Source organism: Wyeomyia smithii, chromosome 1 (assembly GCF_029784165.1).
Source record: "Wyeomyia smithii strain HCP4-BCI-WySm-NY-G18 chromosome 1, ASM2978416v1, whole genome shotgun sequence".
Classification (NCBI taxonomy): domain Eukaryota; kingdom Metazoa; phylum Arthropoda; class Insecta; order Diptera; family Culicidae; genus Wyeomyia; species Wyeomyia smithii.
The window spans coordinates 187,229,295-187,243,932 of record NC_073694.1 but is presented as its reverse complement, the minus strand read 5'-3'; the positions used below and the strand labels follow the sequence as shown (position 1 = coordinate 187,243,932).

Genomic DNA, 14,638 nt, shown 5'->3' with positions numbered 1-14,638 from the left:
TGGAATAATTTCTACTGCTATTATGCAACAGTGCTCAGATACTCTAGCAGTACCGTTAACCTGGCTTATTAATCGCTCTTCGGATCAACAGTATTTCATATGTATTCCCAATTTTTAAGAAGGGAGGCAAATGTAATGTAGCAAACAATAAAGGAATAACTTCGCTCTGTGTGGAGTCGAAAGTTTTTGAAAGTGTTATCAATGAGACCTTGTTTACTGCCAGCCGGAATTATAAAAGTACTACACAGCACGGATTTTTTTGGTGGTCATTCCGTTGAAACAAATCTTGTGTACTGCGTGTCCTTCTGTACTAAAAATATGAGTGCCAAAGCCCAAGTAGATACGATATGCACCCACTCCGCACGAGAGTCACAAATGAAAAAGAGCTTTTTTGTTACAATTGTCATCTGGATGTTTTTAAAATAATATGGAAACAGTTTTTGTAATCGAGTAACCATTACTTTCTATAGAAAAAAATTGTGCGAATTTTCTCATGAAAACATGAATTCAATGATTTGAAAACAAAATTTCTTTTTTTTGTCTCTGTGATAATTGAACTAAAATATATATATTTTTCTCTGAAGAGTCACAGACAAAATTATTTTTCTTAAGAAACAAAAGTGTTCTCCTCACTAAGTAGTCACGGTGATAATTTAAAGTACGAGTGACATTTTGTCTAAGAATAGTCACCAAGTCATTATGAGGTACGGGTAAATTTTTCTAGTAAATTCATGGTGACTTTTCATAGCAATAGTTTCCTTAATTAGGCACTGTGACTCTCATAATAAAAATACATATCAGAAGTTTTGTTAAAAAGAATATGCGACCTTTAAAAAAACAAGATAAGTTATTAGCATTGTCACAGTGATTTTGGTAGTCGTCTTTTCAGGTTTAAAGAAATATCAGTAAAAGTAAACAACGAGCTTTGTCGTACAATTGTTACAATTTAGTCACAGTGAATTTTTTGAGGAAATGTTGTTAGAAAATAATATGTGATGTTTTTAAAAATTTCGGCGGAGATAGGATCTAAATCGTTATCAAAAAGAATTCATGTTTTTTCACGGAAGTCACGGAAGATAATTGGTGACGAACACCTAGAATTCGTTGGTTCACTAAAATGGGGACGTTGATTGCTAAAATCAGTGAAAGTATATATTATAAAATTAAACCATAACATGATTTGGACGTTTCCATCGAAAATGTTCATATATTTTCTAATTAGATTATATCAAGACTCACATATGAACAGACATTTGCGCAAAAAAGCAACAAATTTAAATTCTCGTGTTTCTAATATATTTAAAATTTAACAAATGCTATCTAGAACATTATTTTTCTGAGGGCGCATGAAAATTTTAAGGGTTAGGCGATTTACTTTCACAACGAAAATGGGATTGCATGTGAGAATAGCTCTTGCCATTTATCGCAATTTCAACTTGTTTTATGTTATTGTTTATATCTACACAGTTAATTATTTAATCGGCGAAATAAAAAAAAAAAATACAATAGCAATGTTCGGGAGTTAGTCACGAATAAATTATCTTATTTTGGAACTTTGTCACGGAAAATATTCATGAATGTATTGATGAAAACACCACTCGCGGTGACAATTTAGAAAAATAGAAACGTTTCTAGTTTCTCCTATAAATATCACCAAGTTGAAAATACTTAAATGTAGAATATTTCTAACAAACCACTTAGTGACAATTGCCAGAAATTGGTATAAGGCGCTAAACCCCGCCTATTCGACGCTTTTTCAGCATTCCTGACCATTTACAGAGCATATTCTTCATACAAAAAAGAATCTTCTCTTAAAGGTCACCAACATGTCATTTGTGCGGACTGCACTGCACTGATCTGAAAGCCGCCTTCGACACCGTTAACCATACTATTCTATTAAACAAGTTGGAAAAGCTTGGATGTACTTAAAGGTTATGCAAATGGTTGGAATCCTACTTAGTAGGCAGACAACTCTGTGTACAGATTGGAAATTGTAACTCCGCCGAATTTACAAATTCTTTTGGCGTACCACAGGGTAGTAACCTAGGCCCATCATTGTTCTCAATATTTTTCAACGATGTGGCAATTGTTCTCAATCGCGGCGGGAAATTGTTTTTAGCCGATGATTTAAAAATATTTTTGGTTATCCGCCGACTCGAGAACTGCAGAGAATTGCAGAACCTATTGAATATGTTTTACGATTGGTGTATGAAAAATCGATTGATTTTTTTTTTTCTTCACCCATCGTTTATTTGACACGGCACAAATACAATTTAATATTTAACGGCGCCAATAATATCTGATGACTTAAAATCTTTAAGCAAATTTTTTATCCTCGCTGCCGACTACGAGCTGAAATTAAGTCTATCTTAAAGCTAGCATATATTTTTCAATTAATGTTTTGTAGTTGAATGGTCGTCTGATGATCGTCGAATGGCCATGAATATGCAGCATGTATGGATTTGTTCTGCTAAGCCACGATGTTATGCTATGTTATGTAATCCTCGGGTCCTGGAAGTATTGTGCGGGGTTCAGTTGCTGGTTATGGTTCGTTGTTGTTGTTCGCTGTTGTTCAAGCCAAGATATCACGAAAGGCCTTCAATTGCTGATTCCAAAATCGAGGTCTATGACGTGTTCTTGCCGTTTTGTTGAATGTGGGTGGAAAGGAATGGGACTAGACTGGGGCGTGGATGGATTTCAGGAAAATGTATATGAGGGACATGTAGAGTAGGTCACGACTCGCCAAGACATCACGAACAGGGACAGCTGGTTCTCTACCCTCGGCCCGGAGGGAAGTTATTAATTTAGACCTGGCGTCACGGTGTACAGGGCATGACCAAACAACGTGCTCTATGTCGTGATAACCTTCACCACAGGCACAGATACCACTTTCCCCGAGCCCAATACGACGGAGATGCGTATCAAATCTATAGTGATTGGACATAAGCCGCGACATCACGCAAATGAAATCTCGACCTACATCCAACCCCTTGAACCACGGGCTTGTCGATACCTTGGGGATAATGGAATGTAACCACCTTCCCAGTTCCTCTCTCCGTTATGCTTTTCGCTCGAAGTTGGAATTTGCCAGTGTCGTCTGGAAACCTTATCAGGCTAGTTTGATTGGATTGATAGACTGGAAAGCATTCAGCGAAAGTTCGTCCGCTATGCGCTACGACATCTCCCATGGAACGATCCGCAAAATCTGCCGCCTTATGACAGACAGACAGACAAACAGACAGATAGATATTTTATATCTTTGGTCATTCAGGAGATTGCATTTTGACGAAAAGTAGGCCAGGAATCCAACAAAAATACCAATTTTAAGCAGCAGTGTTGCTAGCGATGTCATTTTGCACTTAAAACAATTAGTTCCGTTTTTCGGCAAACGAGTATATTTTGATTTCGAAAGTTGCATTCTATTCCTGAAGTAAATAAAGTGAATAAAGCTCACCACCCAGTGGCATTTTGAATAAAACTCAATTTTCATTCAAGATATGTCACAATAAGGTTTCGGTACTATTTTTAAACCTAGTTTGTGTCCCTGTATTGCGCTGACATTTGGAATTGGGCACTTGAATATTATAGCATTAACGAAAAAAAAAATGAATTACACTGTGCTACAGCGATTCAGAACTTCTGAAGTGACCTAGCGTAGGTTGTAGGTCTTATTGAGTGTAACATTCGCTCATACTAGAAATTTTCCAAACACCCCCAAAATCTGAAGTTATGGTCAAAATACGGTTTTTTGGACCTCAGTGCATACAATTTTTTTAACTCAGTCATTTCTAAATTTTCCATATTGAGGCAGTTTTGGAAAAAAGATAAACAGAGCTTTCAAAAAATCTACTGGTTTGTACTAATATCACTAAAACATGTTGAGTTATTTGAGTTTAAATATAATTTTTTAGACTTTTACATGCTATTTTTCATTATAACTTGAAATTTTTCACCTATTTTTGTAAGAAAGATACTACAAATACAATAAAATTTTGAAATTATATTCAATGACGAATCAAACAAAAGTGGTTTTGTGAAAATCGGTGAATATTTGGCTGAGTTATAGGGTTTGTAAGAAAACCAGATTTTTTGGCATCCAACGCACAATTGTTTCACGGTGCTACAAATGGTAAAAAATGCAAGAGCTTTTGATTTGTGACCTAGTGCGGGTAATAGCTCTAGTCAAGTGTTAATAGCGCGCATACTTAAAGTTTTTCGAATACCCCTAAAACTTGAAGTTATGATCAAAACCCTTCTTATATTCTTTCCAAAACTGCCTAAATATTGAAAATCGGTTGAGAAATGACTGAGTTAAAAAAAATATATGCCCTGAGGTCCAAAAAACCGTATTTTGACCATAACTTCAGATTTTGGGGGTGATTGGAAAATTTCTAGTATGAGCGAATGTTACACTCAACAAGACCTACAACCTCCACTAGATCACTTGAGAAGTTCTTGTGTTTTTTCACCATTTGTAGCACCGCGAAATAATTGTGGTATAGAAGCCAAAAATTCTGGTTTTCTTAAAAAATATATAACTCAGTCAAATATTCACCGATTTTCACAAAACCACTTTTGTTTGGTTCGTCATTGAATATAATTTAAAAAGTTTAGTGTATTTGTAGTATCTTTCTCACAAAAACTGGTGGCAAATTTCAAATTAAATTGAAAAATTGTGTGAAAAAATCTAAAAAATTATATTTAAACTCAAATAACTCAACATGTTTTAGTGATATTAGTACAAACCAGTAGATTTTTTGAAAGCTCTGTTTATCTTCTTTCCAAAAATGCCTAAACATTGAAAATCGGTTGAGAAATGACTGAGTTAAAAAAAATGTATGCCCTGAGGTCCAAAAAACCGTATTTTGACCATAACTTCAGATTTTGGGGGTGTTTGGAAAATTTCTAGTATGAGCGAATGTTACACTCAACAAGACCTACAACCTACACTAGGTCACTTCAGAAGTTCTTGCATTTTTTTTTCCATTTGTAGCACTGTGTTATCTGACGAAAAAGATTTACTTTTGCAGATGACCAGCGATTTCCACTGTGCGGTGCACAGTGGTCCAATAAGGCAAAAAGTGGAACTTAATTCCATTGCGCCTTTCACCTTTATTCTAGCTTAATAGTGTCTTCGGAACAATTGTTTGTATGAATGACCCGCATAATCACAAATTGTCCAAATATTTGAAAAATTTACTATACTAAAAATGAAAAAAATACCTTTTTTATGTTAAGAGATAGAAGAATAGTTTATTCAGAGAAGTTGTAGAAGTTGCTAAAATATGAAGCTTTGTTGAACAAATGAATGTCATATCTTTTTTTGATACAAAGTTTTAAACTTTATTACATGGTTCATTAAGCAGACAGTATGAGCAGTAGAGAGAGCGAAAAATAAGCGGACTGGAGATTTGATACAGCTTTGGAAAAATATACCGCATCCCGACGCACTGTGGAGCAGAACCCAGAAAAGTCGCGACAAAACTCAAAAAAAAACAAAATTCAGTTTTCATGCCTCATTTCTTTTTCTACTTGCAATAGACGTGTTGTCGACTGGAAATCATGATGATTTACTTTGAAAAATAATTTAGAAAATGTGCTAAAATATTGTGAAAACGAGGATTTACAAGGCTTGTAAAATGGAAGAAATAATGTTCACAGATATTTTCCAGTAGGGCATGTAAATACTTAGGAATTAATTAGCTTAATTATATGATCTTCATAAAATAAAGTGTTAACTAAGAGGTAATGTGATATTAAGACAGTTTTGTTGAAAATAGGTTCGTAGAAGGCATAATATGTAAAACAAGTTTTTCTGTAATTTTTCCTCATTTTCGGCAATATGAAAAACAAAATGTACTACGTTGTTCTGCTATGCCATTATTGAATTAAAATACAATGTTTTTTCTAGTACTAAACCAAAAATCAGCTGCTACTAGTTGCGACTTACCGAGTAATTCGAATTTTCGCAACGATTGTTTTCATCTCAATTCATGTTGAAAATCGTTAATCAGCAGTGTCCGTATCGATGTTTTTCCTACCATGGGCTTCGATGAATGCCGATGTATGCAACACGACCATAATTGTGTTCGGGGGTCTTTCAAAACTGACGTCCTGTGGTATGAAGACCCCCCGCAAATAATTATTAGTACTAGGAAACGGTTTGTTATTGGGTGAACAGTTTTTTAAACAAAAGTAAGCGTCTAGTATCCATGTTAAATGAAATAAAATTAAACAAGAGGAGCTCTTAGAAAGAGAACATGACCAACTAATCTTCAATTCAACAATGTTTCTTTTTGAAATATTTTATCACAAACAATGACATTGAAATTATATTTTATATTCTTTCTAAAAAATGATGACACATTATAGGTTGACAAAAAACTATACAAAGTCAACTACAAACTGACAATAATTTATTTCATGTTGACTCGAAAGTTTGAATATATCTGAAATTTAAACATATGTACTTGAGCCCAAGTTATAATTAATTACTGTAATTTTTGGTTTATGAATAATGAAAAACATGTTATCTCGTTAAGGGTCAGTCCTACAGTTGTAATATGTTCGACAACTTTATGTCAATTGATGATATAAACAACTTTCCCGAAAAAAACAAAATGGCTAGCACCATTTATTCAGCGCCATCTGTAGAAAAAAAATTTAAGCTGCCTGTATACATTTTTTAAAGAGATGTTTTTATGGTGAACAACATTGTCGAAGACATGAACCCTGTAGAAACAACTGTGAGGAAGTTATGAGGTTTTGTCGCCCCAACTGACCAATTTGCTCCACTGTGCGACGGGACTTGAACCCGCAATCTCCCTGTCTCCGGCATGGTGTTTTGACCAATTAAACTACGGGGGACGGTGGTACTGTTCCACAATCTATATCGTATCACATTCCACTGCCGACTTATTCTATTCCTCATCCCTAACTACACAAACTGATATATATATATATATATATATATATATATATATATATATATATATATATATATATATATATATATATATATATATATATATATATATATATATATATATATATATATATATATATATATATATATATATATATATATATATATATATATATATATACGTTATGAAAAGACTAGCCCAGCCGACCATGCCAACACGCCGCATCGATCGACCACAGCAACCGATGCGGCAGGGAATTGATGAGCCAGGAGCAACCAGCGTAGCAACAGCCAGGGTAACTACATCGAGACGACCAACGCCAACTTGCCCCATCGATCGGACGCAACGATCGATGCACCGTAGTAATGATGAGCCAGGAAGAATCCAGCGTAGCAACAACCCAGGAAGGCAACGTAGACACGACCAACGAATACCAACGTGGAGGACCCATCGAACGATATTGGTTGTGCTGACTAGGTAGATTTAGTTAATAAAAGGTTTAGCGATAGGAATATCGAGTTAGTCTTAAGCGTGCGTTCTATTGTAATCGGTCTTAAACGTGAATAAATATTTTTTTTATAATACTCGTAACCATTCGAGCATTACTGGCGCAGTCGACGGCAAGTGCGTGGAAGTAGTGAAACGCTAAATTTCCTAAGTGCGAATTAAGGGAAAGACTTAGTGCGGAAAAAGCAGTGCTAAGCGAACCGGAAAAAATACAAGTCCAAGTGAAAATTAGGACTTAGTTAAACAAACCAAAAGTGACTATCAAGTGATATCGCAAATAGAAGCTGCACTTAGTGAAAATAAGCGCAGTTTTAACAAATAAAAGCGCTTGGAAACAGAGCACCTCACGAAAGCCCAACCCGAGCAACATTCATCGAGAATAACCGGATCATCGGCGAAGCCACTGGTAAGCGCATATCACTCAGTTTGCGTGATTCGGAGCGACGGAAGGACCCACACACATCTACCTACAACCTACCAGAGGACCATACTTGAGATTCCAGATGATGCTGAAAGCATTTCTGTAAGTAAAACACTCTTAAACTAAATCTAAACATAATTCAATCGTCACTTTTCATCGAGACTAGTTGCCGATTGAATACCACATATCACAACGAAGTGTGTGAAACTCAAAATAAATTTGTGAAGCTAGTGCAAGTGTGAGCGCATATCTAACTTAAAACTGGTTCGCATATTGTTTAGTTCCCATAACAAGTGAACAAACAAATCTCCCTTCATTTAAAATGGAGCGTGAACTTATGATCTCCCCAGACCTCATGCCAGCACCAGAACTGGACGAGTTAGGAGACCATCAAAATGCACCACCACAGGTGCAACAACAAGAAATAACAGTGGAGCAATTGCTTCAACATATTAGAAACCTGACTGACACCCAGCAGGATCTTGTTTCAACCATTAGGCAAATGAAAGCCAAAGCAGATGATCCATTCCTGCAATTTCAGACACCCGATCCGATTAAAAACTTACCAACTTTTAACGGTAATAAAAAAGAAACGAGTGCATGGCTCGAAGACGCTGAGAACACACTCGGTTTGTTCGAACGGTATCGTGGCCAGGCAGTATACTCTCAACTCGTTAGAGCAGTTAAGAACAAAATCATAGGGGAGGCAAAGGAAATCCTGATTGCCGCGGGTAACCCTAACAATTGGATCGACATTAAAGATGTCATCCTAAATTCTTTTGGAGATAGACGTGATCTCACGTCTCATATCCAGTCGCTATTCTACATAAATCAGAGCAAGAAAAGTTTGCCAGAGTACTACAATAAAATCAAGACCATCGACACTGCCATTAAATCCACGGCAGCGACGATGGATGATTACAGACATTCAACAAAAGCAATTACCAACCTCGTTAGTCTTATGACGCTTACCAGGTTTATTGATGGCTTAACAGATGACCTTTCAATGCACGTGAGAAGCTACAGGCCAGAATCTTTAGAGGAAGCCTACGCCATCACTACGCAGTATGCGAATGCAGCATACAGACGTACGCTAAATAAGAAGCCGACAATAGATAACATGGACAAACAAAGTTTTCATAATAGACAGGCGAAACAAAACAATTACAACAACAACGGCAACTCGCTCAATGCGAAACCTGCCAACTCCAATTCCAACAACCCAAACCATTCAAAAACATATGGGTCGGGAAAATTTAAAACGAGAAGCTCACCATCGGACGATGACGTCTCCATGAGGACGGCGAAATCTCGTGTCGAGGTGAATAACCACGACAATAAAACAGAACGCGAAAGCAAACTTGAGGAAAAACCTGACACCTCAAATCAGCTGGAGGAATCCGTTCTAGAGTCGGATGACGATGACTACTTCGTCGACGACGAGCTAAATTTTCAGGTGAGCGAAGCACTAAAAGCAAATAACAACAACTTCATACCCTATATTACAATTCCAACGTCGAAAGGTGAAATGAAATTTTTGGTCGATACAGGTGCGAACAAAAACTATCTTTCACCAGACCACGTCAATATAGAAAACTGCAAAACCGAAACGGGAATTAAGGTGACGAACATAAAAGGAACCCACTCAATAAACAGATCGGCCTCTTTCGACCCGTTTCAAATCAACAAGAAATTGAAGTTTTTCATCTTTAAATTTCACAACTTCTTTGATGGATTGATTGGTTATGAGTCGTTAAGAGACTTGAACGCTCAAATTGACATTCGCAAAAACACATTAAAAATTGGGAGAAAGACCATTCAGATGAAAAAGAGATTCCCAGATAATCACAGAATAAATATAACAGAACAGGAATTTCAATTTGTAAAGATTAAAAAAAAAAAAAAAGACGGAGATTTTCTCATTAAAGAAGAAAAGCACCACGAAAACTTCATCATATTACCAGGCCTCTATAAGAGTGAGAATAATTTAGCCTTCGTAGCAGTGCAAAATCATACCAAGTCCCCAATAGAAATCAACATAAACCAACTTCAAGCTAAAACTGAAAAATGTGAAATTATCAAGTTACCTGATGCAGACATCGCATCGAAGAAAATCAACTACAACATTCGAAACAAACGAAGAAGTCAACGTTAATACCTCAAGCGACGACTTAGAAACGGTCCACTCAGCGGACACTAGCGATAACTACTTTATAAGTTGCACTGAAAGACCAATTAATCTGTTCAAAACGCAATTGATCTTTAAAATTGGCAATATAGATACCGATCTTCATGAAGAGGTTTTCACAAAATATCACAGATATACAATTGCTAGACCTCAATATACAGAGGTTGATATTGTGAACATCTTCAAAAACTATCTGAACCCCAAAGGAGTTAACTGCATAAAAGCTCCAGTTTCACTGCTACAATTAATTCAAGAAACCTATAAAACACATTTTTCCACTAATAAAATTTTCAAAGTATTTATTTCAGAGAAGCTGCTAGAAGACATCCGTCTAGATACCGAGCAAGATGAACTTATCGAACAAGTCCACGAATTTGGTCACAGGGGGATAAAGGAAAATAAGAAACAGATTCTCCAAAAATACTTCTTTCCCGAGCTTGAAAGGAAGCTGAAAATTTTTATCACATCCTGTGATATTTGCAAACGTAGCAAATATGACAGAAAACCTCCAAAACTGATACAAAGAAGTACCTTTGGTGAAACTGTTTTTGACAGAATCCATATCGACGTCTTTTTCATGAAAGGTCATAAATGGCTCACAATCGTTGATTCATTTTCCAGATTCGCGAATATAATTGCACTCGAAACAAGAACCATTATTGACATGAAAAAAGCAATAACGGATCACATTAGACAGTTTGGAAGACCTGTAACGATTGTGTGCGATCAGGAACCTTCCTTTAAATCTATTGATTTTATCGGATTCCTAAACGATTTAGGAATAGTCGTTCATCACGCTAGTTCCTCCGAATCGAATGGCATTGTTGAAAGGTTTCACTCAACATTGATTGAGCTGTACAGAACTTTACACGCGAAGTACAAAGATTTGGCATTAAACGAAATAATGAATATTTTAACCGACATTTACAACAATACTTTTCATTCGGCAATTAATCAAAAACCACGCGATGTAGTCTTTAACAAAACAAATATTACAAATAGCGAGGAAATCGCAAGAAATTTTGATAAAATTCAATCCGCGATAAGAGTTGAACTCAATAAGCGAAAGGAAGCACACGAGAATAAATTTGATAAAAATGAAACACCAAAAACTTTAAATATAAATGATAAAAAATACATAAAAATTGGTCAAAGACAAACCAAAGATCAAAACCTTTATAAAACTGCAACTGTTAAATCCAATGATGAATTCACTTTTACTGATGCAAACGATATTAAAATCCATAAAAACCGAATTAAAAACTAACAAAATAATAATAAAAAAAAAAAAACTAAACATTTAAACCATCCCTTTTTCCTTTCAGAATAATTTTCATCCACACAATTAATGCTACCACATACAAAGAAATTCCCAACAGCAATGGACTGGTTGCATTCAAAATCAAAACAGCAAGGATCAAAACTGGATATGACAGGACATTACACAAAATCAATCTTAGGTCGCTAGAAGACAACGTAAAATATATAGAAAAAATTACCCAGTCATTCAAAACAATTGAACACTTAGAACAAACTCTTGTAGAAAAAATTAAAGTAGCCAACGGAAAACTTAGGAGTTTAAATACACACAGAACAAAAAGAGCACTAATAAATGCACTAGGAACGGCTATTAAAATCATTGCAGGGAATCCAGATAATGATGATCTCGAAATCATACATAAAAGCTTAGGAGAATTGCAAACACAAGAAAACAAATTAGTCCGCAACCAAGTCCGACAAATTCAAATCAATGAACTTTTTAAAGACAAAATCAACAACATTACAGATGCACTTGGAAAAATCAGCTCCAAAATATCAAAAGAATATAATTCAGTACAAGGCTTGAGATCAGATTTAGAATTTATTAACCTTATTTGGAATACAGATAAAATTATTCATATTTTAGAGAACATCGAGGAACAGATAGAATTTTCTAGAATAGGCTTGTTAAACAAAAATATTCTTTCAGTAGAAGAGAAAATGTACATTTTCGATAAACTTGTAAACCAAAACCTTAAATTGAATTATTTAGACGAAATTTTTCAGTATAGCACAGCTAGTATCGGCATCAGCAAAGGACAAGCAGTTATACTCATCAAGACACCAATTCTAGACGAGAAGACGTACGACCTTTTGGAACTTCATACCTTGAAAATCAACGAAACACGAATCGACACTCATATCAACCTGGTTACTAAGCATGGCGATCTAATTTACTCCCGAACATCAAAATGCGACATATGCGAGGGTAACAACTTGGTGGAAGACGAATGTATCTACAAAATTTTAACCCATCAAACACCAACATGCCCGCTTGTAAAGACGAAACAAGCATTCCAAGTCAATGAAATTGTAAAAGGCGTTATCCTGATCGATACCTCCGAAAACACTGAAGTAAGAGACTCTTGTGGAAACTCGAAGATGGTACGGGATGCCACCATTGTAGAAACCGAAAACTGTACCATTAGAATTCGCAACCTTACATTCTCTGGAAGGCTTGACGTAGTTCAACAAGACGAGTATCTGGTTCCAATCTACAGCAAACCTCTACAAAACACATCTTACTCAAAAGATGACGAAGAAAACTTTATGCTTCGGATCCTGAACCTAGAAGAACTCAGCGAGATTCAAATATCTCTAAACCATACACAAAAACGGGTAACATATGGAGGTGTCATCCTCCTCGCACTAACCTTTTTTTGTTTCTTCACTGCATTTTTCTACAGAAAAATACATGCGAGGGTGAGCAAGGAAAATCACACCAAACTACCAGAACTTCTTACCCCCAAACATATAGGAGAAATAGACGGGACGGCTAAGACAAATGAAGATACGCCTAAGCACGGAAGCAATGGAGTCCACACCATGACGCCATTATCCGAGGTCCTTAAACATCAAACGAGGACGCTTGATACTTATGGGGGGAGGCGTTATGAAAAGACGAGCCCAGCCGACCATGCCAACACGCCGCATCGATCGACCACAGCAACCGATGCGCCAGGGAATTGATGAGCCAGGAGAAACCAGCGTAGCAACAGCCAGGGTAACTACATCGAGACGACCAACGCCAACTTGCCCCATCGATCGGACGCAACGATCGATGCACCGTAGAAATGATGAGCCAGGAATAATCCAGCGTAGCAACAACCCAGGAAGGCAACGTAGACACGACCAACGAGTACCAACGTGGAGGACCCATCGAACGATATTGGTTGTGCTGACTAGGTAGATTTAGTTAATAAAAGGTTTAGCGATAGGAATATCGAGTTAGTCTTAAGCGTGCGTTCTATTGTAATCGGTCTTAAACCTGAATAAATATTTTTTTTATAATACTCGTAACCATTCGAGCATTACTTATATATATATATATATATATATATATATATATATATATATATATATATATATATATATATATATATATATATATATATATATATATATATATATATATATATATATATATATATATATATATATATATATATATATATATATATATATATATATATATATATATATATATATATATATATATATATATATATATATATATATATATATATATATATATATATATATATATATATATATATATATATATTACATGGAACTTACTTAAAAGATAGTTTTTTGTACTTAACTTTTGTTAGTTGCAGTTTACATGTACGTGTTGTTTGGAGGAATTCTTAGGGCACATAATACCCACATTTTTACCACAGTCTATTTATCCCCAAGATTTTTCCTTACAAAGTTATATCGTATTTTAGCTTTTTTGATAACTTCAAGAACGTATAGGTTCAAAAAAGGACAAGTGGAATCATGATGTTGATACTTTTCCTTGAAGTTAAGCTGAAGTATTATAAGCTCCTGTAGGTTTCATTTGTCCCAATCTACCCATATTATAGTACGGCGATCATATGTTACAGTAGATTTTCATATATCAAAAATACTAACTATTTTATGTTAAGAGATAGAGGAATGGCTTATTCGGCGAAGGTTCAGAACGTGCAAAAATCTGAAACTTTGCTGAACAAACAAAATTCCTATCTTCATTGAGTACAGTCGGATACCGACTTAAAACTCACCGAAAAAGCTTTCCCCAACCGATGTCAAAAGTTTCAAGGACTATCATCTCAATGTACGTGTGGACGAGGTAGCACATCACCGTCACTTTTCATTCTGACTGCTGATGCTGACAGCGGGCACAAACGTGTTTGGGCCCATGGCATGAGATGATTGTCATTCACTGTCATTCGGAATAGGGATGTCAATGGCTGGGGAGAAACAGTCCACGCCTAAACTTTTCGGTTTTATGTGCACGATCACTAATTCTGAGTACAAAATACTCAATTTCCCTTCTTCGTGAATTTCTTTATATTTTCTTTAGTTATGTTCCTCTCTAGAGTGCCAACAATATCTCACAGCCACTTTTTAAAAATTGACAAATCGGTTGATGTCATTAGTAGGAATAAATATTGATTTATTTAATTAACTTCTTGGTTAAATCATATTCGCATGTAGTTTTAAAGACATTTAAAAAAAACTTTTCGTACGCCAAGTTTAAATCTTTATGTATCTCATCGAAGCAAAGCA

The 14,638-nt window shown here is 35.6% G+C and overlaps 1 protein-coding gene across 1 annotated transcript; it reads left to right on the top strand.

Moving 5' to 3' along the window:
* The first annotated feature begins 8,808 nt into the window (after nucleotides 1-8,808).
* On the top strand, nucleotides 8,809-9,641 carry LOC129717693 (putative uncharacterized protein DDB_G0289963). The gene is made up of 2 exons (XM_055667788.1): nucleotides 8,809-9,310; nucleotides 9,378-9,641. The coding sequence occupies exons 1-2, from the start codon at nucleotides 8,816-8,818 to the stop codon at nucleotides 9,384-9,386; spliced, it is 504 nt and encodes a 167-aa protein (XP_055523763.1). The 5' UTR covers nucleotides 8,809-8,815; the 3' UTR covers nucleotides 9,387-9,641.
* Nucleotides 9,642-14,638: the final 4,997 nt, after the last annotated feature.